This window comes from Aotus nancymaae, unplaced genomic scaffold (assembly GCF_030222135.1).
Source record: "Aotus nancymaae isolate 86718 unplaced genomic scaffold, 86718_ANA_hifiasm-v0.15.2.pri h1tg000006l, whole genome shotgun sequence".
Taxonomy (NCBI): Eukaryota; Metazoa; Chordata; class Mammalia; order Primates; family Aotidae; genus Aotus; species Aotus nancymaae.
This window is the reverse complement of record NW_026988417.1, coordinates 97,956,465-97,981,120: the sequence shown is the minus strand read 5'-3', so window position 1 is coordinate 97,981,120 and position 24,656 is coordinate 97,956,465. Positions and strand designations below refer to the sequence as shown.

The window sequence follows — 24,656 nt, the reverse complement described above, 5'->3', positions numbered from 1 at the left end:
CAAAGGCATTTCAAATCTTTGTTCCCCTCATATGTCATTTTCCTTTGGCTACCCTAAAAATGTTATTTTTATGTTTTCTTCTCACTAGTTTGGCTCTGTTTTGATTTTGTTTTTGTTTCTGAGATGAAGTCTTGCTATATTGGTCAGGCTGGTCTCAAACTCCTGGGCTCAAGTGACCCTCCCACCTCAGTCTCCTGAGTAGCTGGGACTACAGATGCATGCCACTGTACCCAGCCTGATTTTTGAAATTTAAATACAAAAAACTGAGCACTGCTTTTTTAAAAACATACACACAAGCTGGGTGTGGTGGCTCATGCCTGTAATTCCAGCACTATGGGAGACAGAGGAGGGTGGATCACCTGAGACCAGGAGTTTGAGACCAGCCTGGCCAACATGGCAAAACCCCATCTTTTTTTTTTTCTTTTCTTTTCTTTCTTTCTTCTTTTTTTTTTTTTTTACCTGTACATGTCAAGGAAGCAAAACCCCATCTTTACTAAAAACGCAAAAAATTAGCCAAGCGTGGTGGCGTGCGCTTGTAATCCCAGTTACTTGGGAGGCTGAGGCAGGAGAACTGCTTGAACTTGGGAGGTGGAGGTTGCAGTGAGCCAAGATTGCACCACTGTACTCCAGCATGGGTAAGGGAGTGAGACTCCATCTCAAAAAACAAACAAATAAAATATACACACAAGTCTAACAGTCAAAATGCGCAGAGGAAATGAGCTGCTTCCTACTCTGTCCTCCAAAGTTCCCATTCTGTGGTTGCAGCTGCTGCTGACCTTCCTCCTTTACAACACACACAGGAATCCACAGCACCCACTTTACACTACAGCCGTAATGCATTTCGGCTGCTTCATGCTGTGTGCACATCCTTCTTCGTTCTGACTGATGGTCAAGGGTACATCCCTCCACTAGCATCAGTTCCTGCCCTGCAATGGGACAGTGAAGAGGTCAACCAGTTCGGAACAATCTAGTAAAAGGGGTAGGGTGGCTGGGGATGGAGTAACCCTCTGCACTGATGCATGTGGGATCTGAGTGAGGAGACACAAAATAAGGCAGAGAAGCCTGTGGGGCACGGTTGCAGGTCGAGAATCTCTCTGTGAAACACTGCGGGGAGGATTCTCCTCACCTGTTTTAGATAGATTAATGTGCCAAAGAAAACAAAAAAAATCCAAATAATCAGCAATCTAGAGACTTGAATTTCAAATGCCTCCCACCAAGATGGCTCACATATGGCAGGAAGAATCTAGACCTCTCCAGGATTGAAGGGAGAGCCTGCGGTAGGCCCTGCAGGCCCTGGAAAGTATCTCCTGCTGCTTTGGTTGCTGCTCTTGTTCCACTTGTGAGCTAGTCTCAAAGACAACAGAAGAACCAGGAGTATAAAAAAAGTGGTTGCAATCCACAAGGCTGCTCTGGAAAATCTGTGTATCTTTCGAGCCATGAAGAGGGAGAGATCAGAAACGGATCCAGCTACAGATCAGACCTCTCTGGGATCATCTCCATTAGACGCCATTGTCATGACGGGTCTCATTTAGCTCTTTGTGGCTGTCCTCTTCCAGCTCCTCCTCAGTCTCCTCTATGTTGCCTTTTGGGTGCAATTTGTCTGGGGACAGGGGTACCCCCGTGCCATGGCAGCAGCAAATAATAAGCATCCATTTTCTCTTTCCTTTCTGGAACCCTACACGTATTAGATCTTTTTGCATTGTCCTGTCTCTTAGGCACTGTTTCTTATATTTTATTTTCCTCTCTGATCTTCAGATTGAATAATTTCTATTACTTTATCTTCAAATTCACAGATACTTTCTTCTGTTATTTCTATTCTGATTTTTTTTTTTTTTTTTGAGATGGAGTTTTGCTCTTATTGCCCAGGCTAGAGTGCAATGGCATGATCTTGGCTCACTGCAACCTCCACCTCCTGGGTTCAAGCGATTCTCCTGCCTCAGCCTTCTGAATAGTTGGGATTACAGACGTGCACCACCATGCCTGGCTAATTATTTTTAGTAGAGATGGGTTTCTCCATGTTGGTCAGCCTGGTCTCAAACTCCCGACCTCAGGTGATTTGCCCACCTTGCCCTCCCAAAGTGCTGGGATTACAGGTGCAAGCCACTGCGCCTGGCCTCTATTCTGGTCTTAAGGCTACCCAGCAAAACTTCATTTCAAATATTATATTTTCAATGTTAGCATTAACCTGTGGTTCCTTTTTATGGTTTCTTTTTCTCTTCTGTGATTTCCTATCTTTTCATTCATTATGAGTATATTTTCCTCTAAATCCTTGGGCATAGTTTTGGCAGCTGCTTTAAAATTTTTGTCTCTAATTCTCCCATCTGGTTCATCTTGGGGTAACTGACTGACTTTGAGTCACATTTTCTTATCTTTCCACATGCCTGGAAATTTTAGATTCTATCCTGGACACTTTGATGAACTCAAACTTCTCAGTTCAGTTATTTAAGCCTTATGTGGGCTGCTTGGGGGTCTGCTCTCCATATGTGTAGTGTAGGTTCAGCAAGAGATTCTGGCGGTTTCTATATATATGGTCTTTAAGTTTCCTCCTTTGTGGATCTCTCTTTTCTGTGATTTCCCCTCTACTTCCCGTTGCTGTGTGTTTGCATCCTTCCTCCTCACCTCTTTGGTGAGGGAGGGATTTCTACTATAAGGTTATGGGAATAGGCTAAACATGACACTAGACACTACACAGATGGGACTGACAGCCCGGTACTAGTCGCATATACTCACAGCCTAGCAGAGGAGAACACCCACTTCACACAGGTCCAGGTGGAGCCTGCACTTGGAAGTAGTGAACAACTACGGGCGCAGGCGTTGTAGTATCAAGAGGATGAGGTCGATTCTGGTTCCTGAGGGAGGACATGACTGGTGTAGATGAATAATTCCATGAGCTGTCAGGGAACACAACCCTGTGACTCAGGAATAAGCAGGAAATGTGCCTGATCCCTGAGTTAAGGAGCAGAGTGTGGACAGGAACTTGTAGTTAGGCCATTCAAGGGCCTCCTGATTTTACCAGATATTAAGGCAAGACATGGTATTAACTTTAGACCATGCACCACCCTGTGGTTGACCTGGACTACAATCTCTGGCTCTTCAAGCCAGTAAGTCTGCACGTTTGAAAGTTATAGTCATTCTACATGGTACTGATGAGGGCCTGCCCGAAGGCTAAATGACATTTTTATATGAAACTCATGAACTGCCATTCCCTTCTTCCAAGTGTGAACTCCTGTAGGGTCCAGCCCTACGGGGTCCTTTGAGCCCCTCTCTGCTGGTGTGGAGATGAGAAACTGTAGAAATAAGACACAAGACACAGAGATAAAGAAAAGAGAGTTTGGGCTCAGGGATCCACTGCCAACCAAAGCTCAGAGTCCGGCAGTGGCCCCGAGTGCCTGGATGCTCTGAGTTTTATTGAGTACAAAGATAGGGGCAGGGTAGGTAGGGCGTGGTGCAAAGCCGGGGGCTGGGTAGGTAGGGCATGGCATTGGTGGTCGGTGATTGGGTCAAGTACATCACGTGTCATATAGGTAGGGGCCCAAGACTTTCAGATAGCCGAGATGAGGTAAGGAGCATAATGCATCAGCACTTTTCCATACTTGTCAAGAAAGAACAAAGACATTAAGATTTATATTACTTTTACTGATTATCTCTTCTAAGAAAAAAGAAACCAGGTGCAGAAGCGGAACATGAGAGTAGACGTGGAACGTGACCACTGAAGCACAGCATCACATAGAGACAATTAAGCCCCCAGATGTCTGCGGGCCTACCTGACAGCCACCAGGCCTACCGCAAGAGCTTGGAGGAGCAGAGTTTTCTCCTAAATCCCCTGAGGAAGGAGATGTCTCGGCCATCTTGGACGTCTCCTTCCCTAGCTAGCTAAACAGCGGGTGCTTTCCCAGCTCTGGCACTGCCGCACAGCCGAGACACCCTACAGCAACCCTTACAGGGTTGTGACGGAGGGCTTAAAGGAATGACCTTAGGGTCATTCCTTTCACAAGGTCACCTCAGGTTCACACTGAAAGGCATAGAACTACGATCACCTGTGAATAACAAAGATTACGTATGAATAACTACTACGGTTATATCTCTAGTTGTTTTCTTCTTCATTATTTACATGCAAATAGGCTGAGGCCTTTGACTCCTGCCTCAGCACTTATGGGGTCTCCCCCACTACAAACTCCTGTCCAGAATTTGCCTTCTCTTTCTTGTTCTCCACTGCCTTTTGGTAGATTTTTAAATTCTGTTGAGAATTTATAGCTGTTATTTGCAGGAACACTGATCTGATAGGAGCTATCTGGCCATTACAGGAAGCAGAACTTTCAAAGGTTCTTCTTAATCTGGGCTGCTGAGGGTGTGCCCCACACATGGGTAGTTCAGGTAAACTGCTTTGGACACAAGCAGCTTAACCACGCAGCAGAAGGAATTACCAGGTGTGACTAATTATAACAGGAATTGGTGTGGAGTCTTTGGGATAATAATACATGAGAACATTATCTCACAGCTGGAATCCATAACTGGCGGGCTCGTTAACAAGTGTTACATAAAACACTTATACTTCGGTTTAGTACAAATTTTGATTCCATACAAATAATTCATCAAACTTGAGCTTGGAATATATTGGATAAAATCTAGGGTAAAAGTTTTTTTTATTTTATAGTTTTTACATACTGCTAAAGTACATATGGGGAAAAATTATGGCTATCATTTGATAATGCAGTCCTGTGTCTCTCCTTAAACACCCACCATGTTTCATTACCCTTGCTTGACTTTTACCAATTTAATCTCTCTTTAATTCTGCCATCATTGCCAATTTGCTTTTATTTATACTTATGCCCATAAGCATTTCCCTAACATGTGTCATGTCCCTATAAAGATGGTAAATGTCTTATGGACAAAGACCAAAGCCTTGATTTCATTTAAACTCCCACACAGCAGATACTCACATATGTTGATTATTCTTTTCTAGTGAATTCTATCAAGACTCAGATAAACAAATTGGGTTTTAAATCTCTTGAGTACTAGGTATATGGTTGTTTCCTTTGGTGATCCCAGAAGGCCTCACAAGACTCAATGGCAGGTTATATAGTAATACGTGGCTAAGATTCATGACAGCAAAGGATACAGAGCAAAAGCAACAGGAAAAGACCTATCAGTGGAGTCCAGAGAGATCCAACATAGGATTCTGTTGTCCTTTTCTATAACTGCACAGGAATTCTCTCTTTTTCTCCCTCTCTCCCACTCTCTCTCTCTTTCTCAGCAAACTATAGACATGTGTGGAATGTCTCTGCCCACAGAAGCCCACTTGAGTCTCAGGCTCTAAGGCTTTTGCGGGAGGCCGTTGATGTATGCATACTCTGCTATGGAACTGGCTATGGCAACCAAAACTCAGGGGCCCAAGAACAAAACCAGATGCATATTATCAATCTTGTTATTTGTGCAACGCAGCTTGTCAAGCCAGTATGGAATGGTCCATTGCTCCAGGCATATATGACAAAATCATCATCAGGAACATAAAGAATACTTTGAGGGCTGCATTCCAGGGGTTGGCCAAGGTAAAGATGGGTGCCCTGGAGACATGCAAGGGGTAAGCCACCAGAACTGCTACAGTAACTCTTTTCCTCACAAGGCCCTGCGAATCCTTGCTTATCACCTAGTCCTAATTCCTGGCTTACTAATAGGAAGAATACAAAGCTAATGAAGTCTGGGAATGTGAGAAGATAGTTAAACCTATTTTATTACTAAATCATTCCCTCTAGTTTCTCTATCCTACCCAACATATTCTAACCTCCAATTTCTATAGCTAGCTGTTCTTTATGAAGAGGCAACACATAGGAAGCAGTAGTTTATGCTGCTTAGAAGAGGAGGCCTAAGAAAGATATGGCTCAAAGTTGTAAAATCTACAGGGTTCATATCCTTATTTTCGTATCATTAAATTTGTATCATTTCCCCACAAACCTGAGTTGCCTCCTGGATTTTTGATTTCGTACAGCCTTAACAAGATCTACCTGTGGCCCAAGCCAAACCCTAGATGATACCTTTTCTCTCTCATCCTCTAAAAACAGTCAGTAAACCCAACTGATATTATCTCCTAAAAATGCCCTGATCTATTTCCTTCCTTCCATTTGACCTCATTCTCCTGCTAACTACTCCTTTTTTGCTTCTCTTTCCCTCTCGCTGCAGGCCGTGATGCATTTCAGCAGGGTTCTCCCTCCTATTCTTTCCTGGAAAGCAAGCACCACACACTGAAGAATAATTTTCTGAAAAGGATGTCTGTCTTACGTAATGAGGTATTATAATTACTTGTCTCTATTTTCGATTGTTTCCTGTATGTTACAGATCTACTAACATCTATTTTACTGGAAAACAAATTAATTATATCTCAAATTGAAAAATATATATATCCTTAAGATAGACTCAACTGCTTGGAGTCCTCTGAGCCATGCAGCAGAAATAATAAGAGCTGCTTCCTGTGCCCCGTCCTCTTTTTGCTTTATGACATCTGGAGTCTTCTCTCAATCTTTTTCCTTTCTCAACTGCTATGTTCAGATTCCTCTTCATTAAATATTTCCACCAAATTTCATTCCTACGGAAAAGACCACAGTGCAATAGAAGACTTCAGAAAAGGATTCCTTGGCTAGTTAATATTTCATAGGTCCCTTCTGAGGTTGTAGGCAGATGTTACAGATGGTGTTAACATATAACATCAATCTAAATATGAATTCTGACTGATTTATAAAAATGATAAGAAGTGTTCCACCTGATCTCAAGTAAGATCCTACAAAAATTGTTAAAAGCTCTTAGCAGCAAGTTGAGGGCTATACGGAATGAGAAAACCGCTCTCATACTGCGAAAAATTTTTCACAAAAAATGTGTTTCTAAGCCAAAACTGCCAAGATTAATTATTAAAGTGAGAAGTCATCAGAAGCTTCGAATTTACCAATTGTGGTACTTCTTGGCTTTAATTTGTGTAATAATTTATGTGCTATTAGAATGCTGGTATACAAAGAACAGACATTACTAATAACGGAAGTAAAAAAAGTTATCATAAAAGTGAACTAAATCCAAATATTTAGTGTATCTACTTATCTACTCTTTTCCTGGTAGATAATATAACATTTGCATCTTGTTATTCCAGAAGGTGCATACGGTTTTTTTGTTTCTTTTTTCTTTTCTTTCTTTTTTTTGTTTTTTTTGAGACAGAGGCTTGTTCTGTCACCCAGGCTGGAGTGCAGTGGCACGACTCGGCTCACTGCAACCTCTGCCTCCCGGGTTTAAGCGATTCCCCTGCCTCAGCCTCCCAAGTAGCTGGGACTACAGGTGCATGCCACCATGCCCGGCTAATCTTCTGTATTTTTTTTTTTTTTAGTAGAAATAGGGTTTCACCATTTTGGCCAGGATGGTCTTAATCTCCTGACCTTGCGATCCACCTGCCTTGGCCTCCCAAAGTGCTAGAATTACAGGCATGAGCCACCGTGCCCGGCCAGTTCTTTGTTTCTTTTATATATAAAATGAAGCATACAATTTTGTTAAAATAATACATATACAAAAAAAGAAAAAAACAACAGCCAAATGTGCAAAACGATAAATGAAGCCTCTAGATATTGCTGGACTATTTTTCCAGAGATATTTAACCTGAATACGAAGTTAACATTATTTAGGATTCCTAAAGATAATGTCATATAAGGAAGTCACTTGGCTTTTTGAAATTATTTTTCAATCAACATGCCAATTATCAAGACTAGGTTAGATATGCTATTGCTCTAACCCTGCATTACAACACACACACACACACACACACACATACACACAACACATATATACACAGACACACATATATACTCACATACATACACACACATATCTATACGCACATACACACACACAACACATCTATATACACACACATATACAAACACATATCTATACACACACACACACACACACACACACACACATCTTTTTTTTTTTTTTTTTTTGAGACAGAGTCTCACTCTGTTGCCCAGGCTGGAGTGCAGTGGTGTGATCTCAGTTCACTGCAACCTCTGCCTCCTGGGCTCATGCAATTCTCCTGCCTCAGCCTCCCAAGTAGCTGGGATTAGAGGAGCCCGCCACCACACCCAGCTACTTTTTGTATTTTAATAGAGACGAGGTTTCGTCATGTTGTCCAGGCTGGTCTCGAACTGCTGACTTCGAGTGATCGGCCCACCTTGACCTCCCAAAGTGCTGGGATTACAGGCATGAGCCACTGCACCCTGCCAGCAACTATATTTTTTGTTATTGCAAAAAAGTCTCACAAATACTCTCCATAAATAAAATTTATCTCAGTCCCTAAATTTTAATTTTAATATTCTACCACCATCAGTAAGGGCTCAAATAATCATTTCTTTTTCTGATTCTTCTATTTTCTCTTAATATATAGCTTTTTAACTTCCAATACTTTCCATATAATTTCCCCCCATATCTTTTATATCTTTGTTTTTAATTCTAGTACTTACTTTAGCCAGATACCAGAAGAAAACATGTGTTCTGTCACTTCAGGCACTTTTTCAAAGTCTTTTCCCTGAAGATATCATTTCCATGATGAAAAGACGTTGTACTAAAATGTCTGCAATGTAAACTACAGTTAGAGCAAGAAAATGAAACTACACCTAGACTGTGGTTACATAATAAACACTACCTATGTTTTCTCAAGGTAACAATAGAGAAAAAGAAAGAAAATCAGATAGTTTAAATACAATTTTCCAGAAACACATGTATTGTGTAAAGCGAGATATACTGGTTTCATATATAAAAGAGTCAGAGAATGTTGATTTATGGAAATAAATAATTTTTAAAAATCTGTTACCCATAAAAGATAATCAATACTTACCAAATGTTAGATTAAATTAACCATGCTAAGAGCAATTAATGTAACAATAGCTCCAGTATGACCTCATTAAATAATCGAGTACTTCAAAGAAACAACAGACTTGGCAAAAAGCACCTAGCCAATAGCATTAGTTTTATTTTTAAAAGACCATTCTTTAGCTAGTGCTGAAGGCATAAGGGATTGATCCTTTCAAATAAATCTAAAGGAACACAGTTTCTAGTACTTTTGACTTAGTAATTACCTCAAACATTATTCTTCAGGAAATTCTAATTTTCCTTCAGAGGAGATGTTGTTAAATTTGCTGCAAGACTTCACAGAAAAATACTTTATGATATCCCGAGTTCTTAATTTTTTCCCATGGGCCCTCTCCTCCCTTCAACAACAATTATCAGCCAGAATAAAAGATAATTATTTGTTTTACTCTTAAACTTTTAGGTGTATACTTATTTTATGGATTGTTCTATGACGCTAGGCAAATTAACTTCTCTGGGTTCCAATATTGTCACCTGTAAAAAAGCTAGTCTGTAGGTGACTTATAATAGTGATCTCCATCCTCTTCCCCATCCCTACATAGATGATGGTCAGGATAAACTACCGTCAGCAGCGCTGGCTCCTCCAGCTACTCAGTGGGGGTGCCTGTTGCCTGCTCTTCCTTACTTTGGAGAAATCATTGATTTAAGATTACATCAGCATTAAAAAATTTATGAGTCTAGAATTACCATGAGATTGAAAACAACCATTCGAAATCATGCAACCTTGAGATGCATTTTCTTTTTGAGACAGTGTCTCGCTCTGTTACCCACACTGGAGTGCAGTGGTGTGATCCTAGCTCACTGCAGCCTCAAACTCATGGGCTCAAGGGATCCTCCTGCCTCAGCTATAGGTACACACCACTGTACCAGGCTAATTTTTAAATTTTTTTTGTAAAGACAGCATCTTCCTATGCTGCTCAGGCTCCTCTCACATTCCTATCCTCAAGTGATCCTCCTACCTTGGCCTCCCAAAGTGGTGGAGTTACAGGTGAGCCACAAGGGCAGGCCTTTTTTTTTCTTTTTTAATAAAAACATATTTTTTCGTAAAGTTCTTAGTAAAAATAATTATAATAAGGGTGAAGGCTATGCTACAACAGCTTTCAATATATTCCCTTCCTGCCATTCACTTCCATTTGATGAAATTAATAGAAATATTACTGTACAACAGAGTGGCATCTGACAGGCACTGTGCCATCCTTTACCCCACACTTTCAAAGACTGGAAGAGTTCAAGGCTTTAGTTTACATGTGATTTGGATACTCTCAGATGCTAGGCAATTGTCATGTTTACTGATTACCTGCAAAAACATTTTAGGGTAACACAGCTCACTAAGAAAAAGGGATCTCTACAAAGACAGAATGTGTTGGCATCTTGGATCTAGCTATTATGTTAATTGTATAGGTTGAATAATTTATATGTACTATATCCACTATTTAATTTTGGACAAATTTTTAGGTTTCACTGGCAAAATTAGACCAAAATTTCAATTTTGAACAGAGTATAAATCTCTCTTCTCTAAATTAAAAACCCTTTCCCCTGCTTTTGGAAAACATAATTGCATAATTCAAACTCCTTCAATACTGTGACCTAGTTCCCCCTCTTGATGTTATAAAGGGCTCATGTAACTATGGTAACCCATCTAGGGAAAATTGAATGTTTTTCTGGTCAGCAATATGCAAAGCATACCATATGTGTTATGTTTTTCTCTTTGGCATAGCTAAGGTGATATTACGTTTGCCTTTTTTCTTGGTTATGGGAAATATGATATTTTATTAGACCGAATTTCCTCTTCACTGCAGTCCCAGTCATTCACAGTCCCTTCGTTAAAATGTTTTAAGATCATTTTTTTGCTTTCAGTAGTCATCCTAAATGCTGAATAGTACTACAACCTAAAGCAATAGGATTGACTGTATACACAAGTTAAATCTGTGCAGTCTATCACATAAACTCCACGTACAGGATGAAATTGCTCAGATTTTAATATGCCTTCTGGAGAATCTGATAGTTTCTTAACTTTGTCTTTTAATCCTAGCCAAAGTGTTTTCTTAAAGCAAAAGAACTGCTAAAATAGAATTACATCTTGGAGTATATTTAGATATTGAGAAGAGTCATCTCTAGTTTGTGGTGCCTTTTATATATCTTCTTTTTCTCTCTATTAAAATATTTTTCTACAATAGCATTTATTACTTATGTAATAATTAAAATGCTTTAAAACTGAATTCAGTGGCGACGCAAACTATTAGTTTTTAGTTGCCTTTTGTACTTATGAATTGATTTAAAGTTTTAGGTTTTTTTCACTATAATTTAAGATGCTTCACTGGACCTTCTAGAACAAATTACACTCTAACACAAACTCCTAGATTAGTGTTGAAAAATGTGCACTTTGAATGAAGAGCCATAAGGGGAGCTATTGAGGGAGGCACGGTTTGGGGAGGAGGGTGGCAATGAAGTGTAGCCCAGGAATAGTGAAGGAGGCAGACAATTTTGCTAGGATATCTTGGCCTAACAGGGGAACTGGACAAGTGGGGATAATTAGGAAAGAATGTGGAAAGGGGTGCTGGCCTAATTGACACGAGATTTGGCAAGTTTTGAGAGGCCTGGAGAACTTGCCGTCAATTCCCACAACAGTTATGGAAGCCAAGGAGACAGGTTCTTGAAAAGAGGGCAGCGTGGAGTGGGTGGCCTCCGTGTTGATTAAGAAGGGGATGGACTTACCCTCCACGTAAGAGTTACCCGAAGTTTGGTGTCCATGAGGGTCCAGGGGGCTTCCGAGATGCTCAGGCAGTGTTCGTCTTTACCCGCCAAGCCGAGGATGAGAGCTTCAGGAGCTTTGGGAGCAGCGACGTGAGTTGGACAGTTGACTTTCTGTGGGGTCCTCCGCACAGACAGGGCAGGGCTTAAGAGAAGTCCCGGGCTGCGGGCATTTTTTTGGCCCAGTGGCCAGGTTTCCAACACTTGAAGCAAGGTCCAGGAGGGGTGGCTGGACGCGCTGCAGTCCGGGCGCTTTGAAGTCTTTATGAACCAGTGGTGTGGCTGGGGTTTGTCTTACGGAAGAGGCAAGCATTTGTAGTTCTGAGATGCGCTGTTGCTGGGCAGATTTTTCCCTATTATTGAATACCTTGAAGGTGAGGTTGCTTAATTCCTGTTGTGGGGCTTGAGGGCCAGATTTTAATTTCTGTACCTTTTTGTAATGTCAGACTGATTGGGTGATAAAATGCATATTAAGCGTTTTTTAGGGGTGAGAGTAGAAGTAAGGGTGACATTTAAGTCACTCCAGGTGAGATTATAGGACTGGGTTAAGTATTGGAGGATTTGATGAAAAGGAGCCTAACCGGTGGCCAATTTGGAAAGGTTGGATAAAGGAAAAGGAATGTGTGCCCTAACTATGCCTTTGGCTGCAGCCACCTCTGGAAGGGGGAATTGTCGGGGAGGGGCATAGGAGGTAGCTGAGGGACTAAACTGTAAGCTGGCAGTAGAGATTAGGGAGGGATTGGTGTGTAAAAAAAGCCTGGATGTAGGGAATTTCAGACCATTTGCCCATGTTGCAACAAAAATAGTCTAAATTTTGTAAAATAGAGAGGTTGACAGTGCCATTTTTTGGCCAATTGGAGCCATTGTTTAACTCGTATTGTAGCCATGCAGTGTTACAGAAGATGAGACGTTTGGGTTTTAGGTCAGGAGATAGTTGAAGAGGCTTGAGGGTTTTTAGAACACGGGCCAGCGGAGAGGAGGGAGGGATAGAGGACGGACGATTGCCCATGGTTCTGCAAAGGCAGCAGAGACAAGGAAAATGGGCACACAACCCAGCTGCTCAAAAGGCGTCCCTAGTTGAGCCTGGGTTGAACCTTGTTGTTGGTGGGTGGTCAAAGAGCATCCTCTCTGTTGACCTGCCACCAATATCGGCCATGAGGCTGGTGGGTGAGTGACTAGGGTGAACATCTCCACCATAGTCAAACCCCTGGGGAAACTGGGTCCTTGGATCCGTGACCTATATAGGATTTTCTGGTCATGAACCTCACAGAAGAACCTGGTTTACCTGATTTTCCTTGTCGTTGTGGTGGAAAAAGGACGAAACAGAAAGGGGGAGGAAGTGGAAAAGACAAAAGGATGGGAAAGCGAAAAAGAGAGACTGCTTATCAAAACAGCCGGTGGTGTGCATCTGTGGGCCGGTCTGATGACCCCAGGTCGGTAGGTAGATCTCTTCATGGAGGGAGCACTAGAACAGGAACAGGGGTTTGGTCTCCCATAGAAGTTCCCCTGTCCCGGGTTTTGGCACCAAATGCTGAAAAAAAGTGCGCTTTGAATGAAGAGACCTTCCAAACAGGCTTTGTGTGAGCAACAGGGCTGTTTATTCACCTGGGTGCAGGTGGGCTAAGGCCGAAAAGGGCATTGGCAAAGGGCAGTGGGATAGGAGTTGGTTTTATAGGTTTAGGTAGTTTTTTGGGGGGCGGGGGTGTTACAGAATAAGTTCAGTTATAGTGGTGGGGGTAGGAGCAAGGAATATACAAGTTCAGTTACAACGGCAGGGTTGGGTAAGAGGTATTTACATTATCATAAGAACAGTTAAGGTGGCAGGGTTGGGTGAGGGGCTTGTGGGAAGCTCCGGTGGGCGATCAGGGCAATGGCAAACGCAAGTGGGTGGGAGACTTCAGCCGGAGACAAGCAGGACTTCAGACTTTCAGACTCCAGGCTTGCATATAGAGACCTGACAATTAGTAAGGATTTATTTATTTGCATCAGGTACAATTACATTTCTTACAACATGCTATCAACTGGTGACCTTTTCATATGAAGATTTCTTCTTGAATGTCTCCATCTTTAAAGCAGTGATTTTCAACTACTCGAATCTCTTCCTCAGAAAAGCATTGCTCTCTGCTTCACTGAATTAAACAGGGAATTAACTGCCTCTTACTGGTTTGGAAAAGACCTCGTTAACCAAATAAAAAGCATGGGATTTGTTGGATCCTGTTAAACCAAATGTAAAAGACTTAATGAGACAATAGGAAAATCTGAATTGTGTAGTTATTAAACAATAGTAAGAAAATTTGGGGAGGTAGAATAGCATTATGAATATGTTTAAAAAACTGTTACCTCGGCTGGGTGCGGTAGCTCAGCCTGTAATCCCTGTAGTTTGGGAGGCTGAGGCAGGCCAATCACTGGAGGTCAAGAGTTTGACACTGGCCTGACCAACATGGTGAAACCCTGTCTCTACTAAAAATACAAAAATTAGCTGGGCGTCGTGGCACACATCTGTAATCTCAGCTACTTGGGAAGCTGAGGCAGGAGAATCACTTGAACCTGGGAGGTGGAGGTTACAGTTAGCCGAGATCATTGCACCATTGCACTCCAGCCTGGGCGACAAAAGCAAAACTGTCTCAAAAACAACAGCAGCAACAAAAAACTGTTCAAAAAACTTTTACCTGTTCATATTTAAAGCATTTACATATAAAATGATAAAAGTCCAGCAAGAGTGAGGGCGTGTGAAGGGATATATATTAAATAATCTTAGCCATATGTTGCTAACTGTTGAAGCTGGGTAAATGGTATATAAGGATTTATTGTGCTATTACTTTTACTTTTGCCTTTGTCTGAAAATTTCCGTAATAAAGTTTAAAAATATTAAAAAGTAGAAAAAAGAAAAGGATTTCAAATGTATTTGGTCTGACTCAACAGAAGCTGAATTTTCTCAGCAGCCATCTTTATGACTCTCTCACACTGACTTGCCAGTTTGTTTTCCATCAGTTTCAAGTTGTTGCTCTTCCCAAGAGACAGGTATGAAGGCATACATGTTTCCTGCCAGGGACCTCTTCAAGTCACCGACTTAGAAATTCAAGGTAATTTCAGACTAATTTGGGGAGATCAGTTACTCATCTTTTTCTTAGGGCTGCTTTATGGTAAATAATACACTGTAGAGCAAATAAAATTCCTTTTTGCTTTACTCACAGGATTAAATATCATAAATTAACTTCAGTTGCTAAGAATGGGAGATTTTAAATTTTGCATTTAGAAGACAAAAAATTCAATCTGAAGAGGCCCCATATTTCCAGTTAAGTGACCACTCAGAAGGGAAGGACAGCGCCGAATAACCAAGGTCAAGAGTTGGGTTTAGGGATTGTGGTGATTTTAAATTTTTTTTCCACTGAAGTGCTCTCCCGACACAGGCTGCTTTCACAGGGTGGTAAGAATAAGCCTTAACCTTTTAAAATAAACATAGCAAGAAAAGCATGTCTGAAATAATTCATACATATACATATGTTATCATGTTACAGTGTTTTATAGTTTTAGATCAGTATCAGCTAAAATGTTCTTTGGATATTTTTGCTTTTTTCCAGCCAGTTCAACAGAATTATAAAAGGTGAAAATAATGCCATAAAATGCATGCTCATCCCTCCTCTCATCTTGCTGTTTCTAGAGGGAGTGCTCTAGGTTTTCCGCATCTTTGTTTTCCCCTTCTAGTTTCTTACTTTCTTTTTTGAGATGTAGTCTCCCACTGTCGCCCAGGCTGGAGTGCAATGGCATGATCACGCTCACCGCAATCTCTGCCTCCCGGGTTCAAGAGATTCTCCTGCCTCAGCCTCCCAAGTACCGGGGATTACAGGCACCCGCCACCACACCCAGCTAATTTTTGTATTTTTAGTAGAGACGGGGTTTCACCATTTTGGCCAGGCTGGTCTCGAACTCCTGAACTTGTGATACGCCCGCCTCGGGCCTCTCAAATCACCCTGGGATTACAGGTGTGAGCCACCGCACCCAGCCCTCCCTTCTAGTTTCTAAACACATAGCTACCTGCAGATCACTTATCAGGCTGAATAAAATCCAAAAGTGCATTCGGTGTTTGACCTGTAACAAGGCACCATGCATTATTTTGGGCCTTTGATAAACACCAGCTTATTCAAATTTGTGAGAAAACAAAAATAGTAGAGTTCAAGTAAAAACCAGTACAATTCAGTTCTTCACAGAGGCCGTTTTTTGACGAGACCCGGCCGAAAGGTTTAAAGAATTATAAAATCCCCAAACGTTCTCAGAAATACAATACATTGTACTGTCTGGGTCGACCTAATACTTGCCCAAGCCTCAGTGCCCCAGGATAATAACCCAAGACAATTTCCCAGTCCTTTGCAATAGTTGACGTCCCAAGACGTCAAATTGCCTGGAGTGCTTTATTTCTGTTTGAAATATAAAATTTCCTCTCGATAAAGAGCTAGATTTCTCTTGCAAGTCAAAGGCTACTTACTATTACCAGCTGTTTCAAAAGTGCTCTAAATAGGTCACCATTCCGGTGTACCAACGCTGCAAACCGGATCTAAGATCCAAATTTGTCGCCACTCATTCACATTTTCTTTTTAACTCCAAGATAGTACTCACAATAGGGCTTGTTTACATAGGTGTTCCATTAAAATTCTCCAGGCATTCGTTCTATTGACACCATTTCTTTCAAAAAAGTCTATCTGTAATTAAAATCAGCTCCTTCGCCGGGCATCTCGTTTACACTACACCGAAATGAAACCCCACTAGGAGATCACGCAGATCGTGGGGCCGAGGGCCCGCCCGCTGACTAGGTTTTTACTCGCGTCTGCACGCCCCCGGTCCCCTCTGGTTGTAGTCCCGGGACAAGATTGAGCAAAAACTCCAGTAAAGCTGGCGTGTGCCCCTGGAAGCCTCGCCGACGCCCAATGCTTAAATGTTCTGACACCCCTTAAACGTAATTGTCTTTAAGGACCAACGCGTTGGCAGGCAGAGGCCGTCCCGCATCTCTTCCCCCTAAATGACACAGTAGATTCCCGAGCAGGGCAAGGGCCAAGAAACCCGCAGGGCACACGATCCCGGGGCTGGAGGGAGAACCGTCTACCTCCCCGATCAGTTCCGCAGGGCCGGGCGAGCCTGAGGGCCCGGCAGGAGGCGGGCGGCAGCCTCAGGCGAACTCGGAGGCGGCGGGAACACAGCCGCCGCGCATGCCGGGAGCCGCCCGCCGGGGCGCGCAGCCCTGCAGGCCTGGCTCCGGGTCGTCCAAAAAGGGGCCGCTTGCTGCTCCTTTGCAGGCTCGCGAGGAGCCGCAATCGGACCGCCGAATGGGGGAAAAAGCCAGTGATGCCCGGCGGAGCGAGCCGGGAGGAGCTGCCCCTCCCTACGGGGAGGGCGGCAAGAAGGACCGAGCCACCTCCCCTGCCGGGTCCCATTCAGACTTGGGGCGCAGAGGCGGGCTCCCCGGGCTTCCCCTTTAAGGGAGGCGGGGCGCGGCCTGCCGTTTGGCCGCCCCCTCGCGCCCTCCCCGCTAGCCCTGAGCCGGCAGACCAATCGCCCGGGCGGCGGAGCGAAGGCGGGAGAATGCGAACCCTTCGGTAGGCGGTAGGGGCGGACCCCCGCCTTATTTGGAGCGAGCCGCGCGCAGGCGCAGAGGCGGCCGCGGGCGGAGGGGCGGGGGCAGGCCAGCGGGAGGCTCCCCATCAGGCACTGAAGGGTGCCTGGGGACAGGCGGGCGGCGACGGGCTTGTCATGGGGATCCAGGCTGCGAGACGGCACTGGTAGCATCTGGGGACTCCGAGAGGGGCAGAAAGTGTCAGCGCCCGGGACTCCGGCGCCGGCCCCGCCGAGGGGATCCCGGCTGCTCCGATCCAGGAGTTTCGCTCCGCCCCTGGGCTGGTGCTGCGGGGGCGGGGAGTGAGGGCTGCTTTGGGGGGGAGTGGAGGTCGGGGAGCCCGGCCGTGCCCTCTTGAGCGGCTGCGGGGTCCCCGCGGCGCCGGACTGCGGAGCGAAGGGCCCGCGGTGGCCGCGGCCGGTGCATGTACGGCTACTGGATGCGGAGGCGGAGGCGGCGGCGCTGAGCGGCAGGATGTTAGGGCAGCAGCAGCAACTGTACTCGTCGGCCGCCCTCCTGACCGGGGAGCGGAGCCGGCTGCTCACCTGCTACGTGCAGGACTACCTTGAGTGCGTGGAGTCGCTTCCCCACGACATGCAGAGGAACGTGTCTGTGCTGCGAGAGCTGGACAACAAATATCAAGGTAGGGGCCGCGGGGCCGCCGGCCTCTGAGCCGGTGGCAGGGAGCCGGCCCGGGGGAGTGCCACCTCCCTTTCTCCCGTGACAGTCTCCCCGAGCGCACCGAGGGTCTGCTCAGCGGGACGGGGAGGACTGGAGACCGGGTTCGGGCCCTCCCCTGCCCCGCGGTGGGCGAGGACTTCACTGGGGTCCCCGGATTGGGGGTGGGGGCCGCTCGTCAGCCCCTGCTGCAGACCCAGCGGCTGCAGCTGCCGCGGAGGGGAATCAGCCATTTTAAGCAGCAAGCATTTGTTCTGGCGCTCGCCCGCCCCGTGCCGCAGACCTTGCCGCCCCGACCCGGGACTGTGCAGCCGGGCAGGGGCCGGAGAGATTGAGCGGCCGGGCTCCCGCTGGTCTGCCGGGCGCGCTTCGCCACCCGACTCGCTCCCACCCCGGAGCGCGGGTGCATTGGAACGTGCGGGGGGAGGGGGCGAGAGGCCGCGGAGGCGGACTGAGGGGGCCTCCCTCGGCACCCCAGCCCCAGCCTGGCGGAGTGCAGTCCGTTCCGCTCTCCAGCCCCGGGAAAGTTCCCGGTCGCCTCGCGCCGCAGCCCTGGCCCAGCTCCTTCTGCCAATGGTTAAGAGGGAAGGGGAGAGGTCCCCCGCCGGGGAGGAAGAGAGGGGCGTGTGTGGCGGGGAGGGCCCGCGCCGGGGGCGGGGCCTGCGGGCGTGACGTGGGTCGCGGGAGGGGCGCGGCGCGGGTTCTCGCGGGCCTGGAACGTGGCTGGTAGCGAGAAGGGCAGTGGCGTGACGGCTGCTGAGGAGGGAATCGGGGCGGTGCGGGGTGTTGGTTCGGCCCTAGCAGAGTCCGAGTCGGGGTTTGCAGCATGTTTGCGGCGATGTTTCCAGTCTCTCCCAACCAGTGAGTCAGGACGGGGATCAGCAGCTCGGACGGTCGCGGATCCTGGCTCCGCGTAAGTTCCGGGACATGTGTCACTTCCGGGCCTGTGGAGGTTGTGGGTTGGTTGACTGGGCAACCGCCTGGCGTCCCCGAGCCCCTGAGCCCCTCCTTCTCCGACTTCAGTGATGAAGTGAAACCACCCTTTGCGGGCCGACCCGGGAAGCCGGGACTGAATCGACCTTCCTTATAGTCTTATCATCTACTATCGGTTGTGCCACTAGAAGGGCAGTTTAAAAGGGGAAATGTGTTGCGCTTAATAACCCTGAGTCGAGGAACAGACCTTGAACATAATATGGAAACAGCCATATGGAGTTTAAAGATAACTTCCTGAACCCATTCTCTTATTTTTGTAGACACGTCAGTAATCCTATAGTTAAAAGTCTCTAAGGAATCAGCTTCTTAGGTGACATTTTCCGACCTGTAGCATGTTAGAAATTTAAGTTTCTCTGATTTTTTTACTTTATAAATTTATCTCTTGTTTTCTGAATCCATAGGATTCGTAAGGATCGAATCCTGTGTTGCGGGGGGCGGGGAAGGGAATTAATACTGACACGCCAGGTACAGACCATTATATAAGTATTTCTTTTATAGATAAAATTTACCAATTGTTTAAGTAACTTGTCCAGTTAATTAGATGTAGACTATATTGTTCCAAAGCCTGCTACTTTAGATGCACATCCTTGTTTTCAAACAATTTAAACTTTAAAAAATAGGAACTGCCCAAGGGCATTTCTAGAGGTATGGAGTACATACACGAATGGTAACCTAAACGTGATATGTGCTTAATAATTATATATTGAACCTTTCTACTTTTTCAAATAACTCTTAAGTTTGTAAAACTTGCAGGTTTTTACATTCTTTGAAGGCACATGTTTCCTTTCACGAGAGTTAAGCTATTTGAAGTTGGTGAGGGATACTATAATTCGTTGACAGGGAAATCTGCTTCCGGATCATCTATAATTGTCCTGTATTAATAACTCTGGTAACAATAATATAGTATGCCTTATAAGATCGAGACATTATAAAAATTCTTAGCTCTATGAAGATTGTGATTAATTTAATGATTAATAATAAAAACTCATCCAGTTTTGACTGTGCACGTGGTTACTGAGCTCAACTTTCACAGTGTTATGTTTATATATATTTTGTATTCTGGGTTCAGATTTCATGTTTTTTTATTTCTTCACTAGCTAATAAGTATTTTTTGGTTTTGGATCTAATATTTCTAGCAATATTTTTAGTGATATAAATTATACAGGCAGTCAAAGAAATTTCCCATCTACTTGAGATACTTTAAAAACTGCTGAAAAACCTATAAAGAAGATAAATGAAGAAAACAATTTAACAATTGAAGTACTTATTATGAGATAGGGTTATTAGAGAACCTTTTTGTTCTAGAACAAAGAAATTACCTAGTTTCTTAAATAACCTTCAAACTAAAATTTGATACTTAATTTCAAGTGCTTTTCATATAATTGATAGAAAAGTGCTTACACGGCAGGGTCAGACTTCCAGATCTGGCACAGTTCAAAGTCTAGGGTTCTTATCTCTTCAGTTGCAGTTTTTTCACATGCAGAAGTGATGGCTTCCTTGTGGGGTTGCTGTGAGGATTAACTGAGAAAATCTTTACCACTTAGAAAGCACTGAGTAAATGTTAATTTCTTGTCTTATTTCACTATATAATAAGGTGTCTTAAAACGTTTTTTTATCTCATGTATAGTATTAGTGTGCTGGTATGATGTATACTATAATTAGCCTCTAACACCTGATTATTAGGTACAGAATATTTGAAATGAGATTTACCTCTTCATTTTTAATCCTCAGTTTTTTTGTGTGTCTGAATGAACCAGTTTCCTTATTTTTCTTGTAGGGAAATTAGGTTCTTAATAAATCCGCTTAGATGCCTAGCTAAGCAAATGGAATAGATACGAACTTTGTTCAAAAATATGCTATGCAGGTGTAAGTACTCTCAGCCGTGTGGTGGCACTTTGTTAGGTATTCCAGGTTAGATAGTTGTACCTCAAGTATGAGTACTTTAATTAATGAATTGTGTTCGATACGTGCTTTTGTGTGCCTTACTTGCAGACAGCCCCAATGTATGTATTTACTCCTCTAACATTTCTATTTTTAGTAATTATAATACTGGAATATAAAACTGGTATGCCATGTGGTATGAAAAATACCATGCAGATGGAACTCTTTCAGATAGCATTACATCTTGTAAGAATAAGAAATTAAACAGATTTGAACAAAACTAATCTTAAGTAAATTTTTGGTGACATCTGAAATTATATTTTCAGATTTTTGGATACCTTCTAGTGACTCAGCTATTTTTATTTGATTTAAGTAAGTGTGTTCCATGTGCCATGCGACTAAATCAGCAGTTCAGAAAGCTTAGCATCAACTACGATTTATCTACAAAGGCAGAATGATCCAGTGCTGACTTTACTGTAATTTTGTTAGTGGTTTGGTCAGTTGATGTCAGAACCAGAACCTACTCTGGAAATAGTTTTACTCTGGAAATAGTTTCATTTTCTGAATTTCCCATATGAGGCTAAAATAGAGCCATTAAAACTAAGATGATGGGAAGCTAAGAGTGTTAAGACTGTTTGATGTGAAAGTGAAGCTATAAGTATCTCTCGAGTCATGTCACAAGTCATTGATTGGACTGTAAATCCTGTAAACACAGTTGGGCAGTAATCTGTAGCCTAGTCCTATAACCTTTTCAAGTTTTAGAGCTGGACTCCAGCCTGCAAATTTTATATATAGGGTTGTCTTGAAGGTGTTATAGCACTAAGTAGACTCAAGTGGCATACAGTGTTCCTGCCCATGAGGAATACTTTTGATCATTAATTAGCCACACATCTCTTATCCTTTTTAATATAGATTAATGATTATTAGTTTTGTACTCTTTCTTTTTACTACTTTATTTCTAAGTATACTTTCATATTAGATAATGTGGTCTTTGTATGGGAAGTAGTTTTTACTGTATACATACCAAAGAGGAGTGTGGTTTCATGGTTTGAGTTCTAACTTCAATTCTGTAAAAAAAAACTAACTTGTAAATGTTATGTATGCTAACCCATGATAACATTCTCATTTTTCTTTTCCTTTTTTAGAAACATTAAAGGAAATTGATGATGTCTATGAAAAATATAAGAAAGAAGATGATTTAAACCAGAAAAAACGTCTACAGCAGCTTCTCCAGAGAGCACTCATTAATAGTCAAGAATTGGGAGATGAAAAAATCCAGATTGTTACACAAATGCTCGAATTGGTGGAAAATCGGGCAAGACAAATGGAGTTACATTCACAGTGTTTCCAAGATCCTGCTGAAGGTGAAAGAGCCTCAGATAAAGCAAAGGTGGATTCCAGCCAACCAGAAAGATCTTCAAGAAGACCCCGCAGGCAGCGGACCAGTGAAAGCCGTGATTTATGTCACATGACAAACGGGATTGAAGACTGTGATGATCAGCCACCTAAAGAAAAGAAATCCAAATCAGCAAAGAAAAAGAAACGCTCCAAGGCCAAGCAGGAAAGGGAAGCTTCACCTGTTGAGTTTGCCATAGATCCTAATGAACCTACATACTGCTTATGCAACCAAGTGTCTTATGGGGAGATGATAGGATGTGACAACGAACAGTGTCCAATTGAATGGTTTCACTTTTCATGTGTTTCACTTACCTATAAACCAAAGGGGAAATGGTATTGTCCAAAGTGCAGGGGAGATAATGAGAAAACAATGGACAAAAGTACTGAAAAAACAAAAAAGGATAGAAGATCGAGGTAGTAAAGGCCATCCACATTAGGATTATTTGTCTTTTCTATAATTCGTTTACTTTGAGAAAATGTTTTAGGGTAAACGCATAAGACTATGCAATAATTTTTGATCATTAGTATTAATGGTGTATTAAAAGTTGTTGTACTTTGTCTGTGACCTTAATTTTCTGCACTGAATTACCAAATATTTTAAACCAGGTAGTCTTTGGATCACCTGATGAAAGGAGCAGGGAACAGGAAGAAGAGGGTGGTATAAACATAAAGAAATTCACAAACCATGCCTATTGCATTTTCACTTAAAACTGCAGTGCTAATTTTTGGGTAAACACAAAAGTTTTACTAGCATTTTAGTTCTACATGCTTAAAAAAAATTTAGATGTAGTAGGATTTCTCTGTAAGCATCAAATGATCTTGGGTACTTTAAAATACAAATACTATGCCCTTTGAGCTTCTTTTTCCCTAGCCCTGTTTATATATAGCTTGTTCCTCTCTAGTCTTCCAGGACTTTAAGGAACTGGAAATAAGAGTAATTTGGGATTCCATGTGGAATAATGCGCTCTTATGAGAGTACTTGCTGCTGTCTTTTCCTTAGTAGCATTTTGATACACTGTCAGTAGCCCATTTGTAAATGCCTTGCTGCTACTTTGTAGATATATTTAATCTAGTGCTTAATAAGGGAGTTGTTTTGTGTTTTGTTTTAATTGGGACAGGTAAGACTAGTTAGGATACCAAAAACGCAGCCATTGGCTTACACTGGCAAACTTTGGGTTATGTAGTATCACGGTTCAAAGTTGAACAATTTAAAAATGCATCTTAATTAATAGTATTTTCCATGTGCCCCGCTGCCAGGATGCTTAGCCATAGGCTATCAGTGGAAAAGGGCATATAGTGGTCTTTACATACTGCCTTTATGTCAGAGAGTTGTTTTAAATGGTTTTGTTAGTGGTTATAGTTTATTTCTGTCCCAATCAGTGACTATACATTATTTGAAATAATAGTGTATTTACTTTCTTAACTTCTGGTATTGGTGCTGTTTGACGTTTTCACATTTAATGAACTCATTTCATTATAGCAATGCAATTAATAATGTATTTGTAAATTGAATTTTTCCAAGATTCTGATATTTTAAGGGCAAGCTGCCTGATGGACATAGGTCCATATGTTTAGAGAAGTTTTTGGTTTTGGGGGGCAGCAGATTGAGTAGTTCTCTAAATCTGTGTGTAACATATGTTGTATTCCTCATTTCTTCCTGATCTGATGATCTTGATTTCTTTCTGATTAACATGAAAAATCCTGTATGCTTGTTTTGGGGAAAAAAAAAAAAAAAAAAAGGCTTTTTTCTCTTCTAGCTCTCCTGTGTGACTTTGAGGCCTGTCATTTCACCTTATCCTGTGTCAGGTCATTCACCTGTAAAATGAGTTGGCTTAAATATCTCCAAGATTCCTCAGAAATGTCTAGCATTTGCACTGTAGTGAGGATTTTAATAATGACATGACTTCTCTTTCATTAATTTTGTCCTTCATTCTGAGGTGTAAAGATAGTTTAAAGGTGAGTTTGGAGATGGGTAAATGCGCAATGTTTGTTAGCTTCTGCCTATTTTGATTCATGACTGGAGCTAGTTGGTTCTATTGCCTTTTGAGTGAGAAATGTTGGACAGCATGATTAAGAATTCAGGAACTCCTTTCTCATCATAATCACTTAGTTGAGTTGTAAGGAAGTCCTTTCTCTCTCTTGAGAATATGGCATTATGTTTTTGTGAGTACAACCTTGTTACCAGAATGGAGCTTTTTACTTGACACCATTACAAATATCAGTAGGAACAAAACCCCCAAAGCCTTCAGATGTGACTTACATAGAAGTCACCACTTTTTCATGCATAAATCTGCCTCGGCAGATGGGAGAAAAGAATAAACTTCCTAATAGAAATGCCCAAGTTTGGATTAGACGTGACAGGAAAATGAACCTGGAAAATCCTGGAAGTTGAGCTCTCTTGACCTAATATCTGAAACAGTTTTAATTTTATGACTTTTTTGTTTTGTTCTCT

The 24,656-nt window shown here is 42.9% G+C and overlaps 1 protein-coding gene and 1 long non-coding RNA gene across 2 annotated transcripts; one reads left to right on the top strand and one right to left on the bottom strand.

Annotated features, from left to right (window-relative positions):
* Positions 1-3,323: 3,323 nt before the first annotated feature.
* LOC135271881 (uncharacterized) lies at positions 3,324-16,736 on the bottom strand. Its single transcript, XR_010340000.1, has 3 exons — positions 16,264-16,736; positions 8,493-13,603; positions 3,324-6,580 (listed from the first exon to the last, which is right to left on the bottom strand). It is a non-coding gene; the product is annotated as an uncharacterized LOC135271881 (long non-coding RNA).
* Positions 16,737-17,590: 854 nt separating this feature from the next.
* On the top strand, positions 17,591-22,762 carry ING2 (inhibitor of growth family member 2). Its single transcript, XM_012472577.2, has 2 exons — positions 17,591-17,897; positions 21,952-22,762. The coding sequence occupies exons 1-2, from the start codon at positions 17,729-17,731 to the stop codon at positions 22,620-22,622; spliced, it is 840 nt and encodes a 279-aa protein (XP_012328000.1). The 5' UTR covers positions 17,591-17,728; the 3' UTR covers positions 22,623-22,762.
* Positions 22,763-24,656: the final 1,894 nt, after the last annotated feature.

What these genes read in the sequence shown, in the direction of transcription:
- ING2 (XM_012472577.2), top strand. Translation starts at nt 17,729, where the DNA reads ATGTTAGGGCAGCAGCAGCAACTGTACTCGTCGGCCGCCCTCCTGACC. An exon ending in GCTGGACAACAAATATCAAG is followed by an intron (nt 17,898 to 21,951) that starts GTAGGGGCCGCG and finishes TTCCTTTTTTAG; the next exon opens with AAACATTAAAGGAAATTGAT.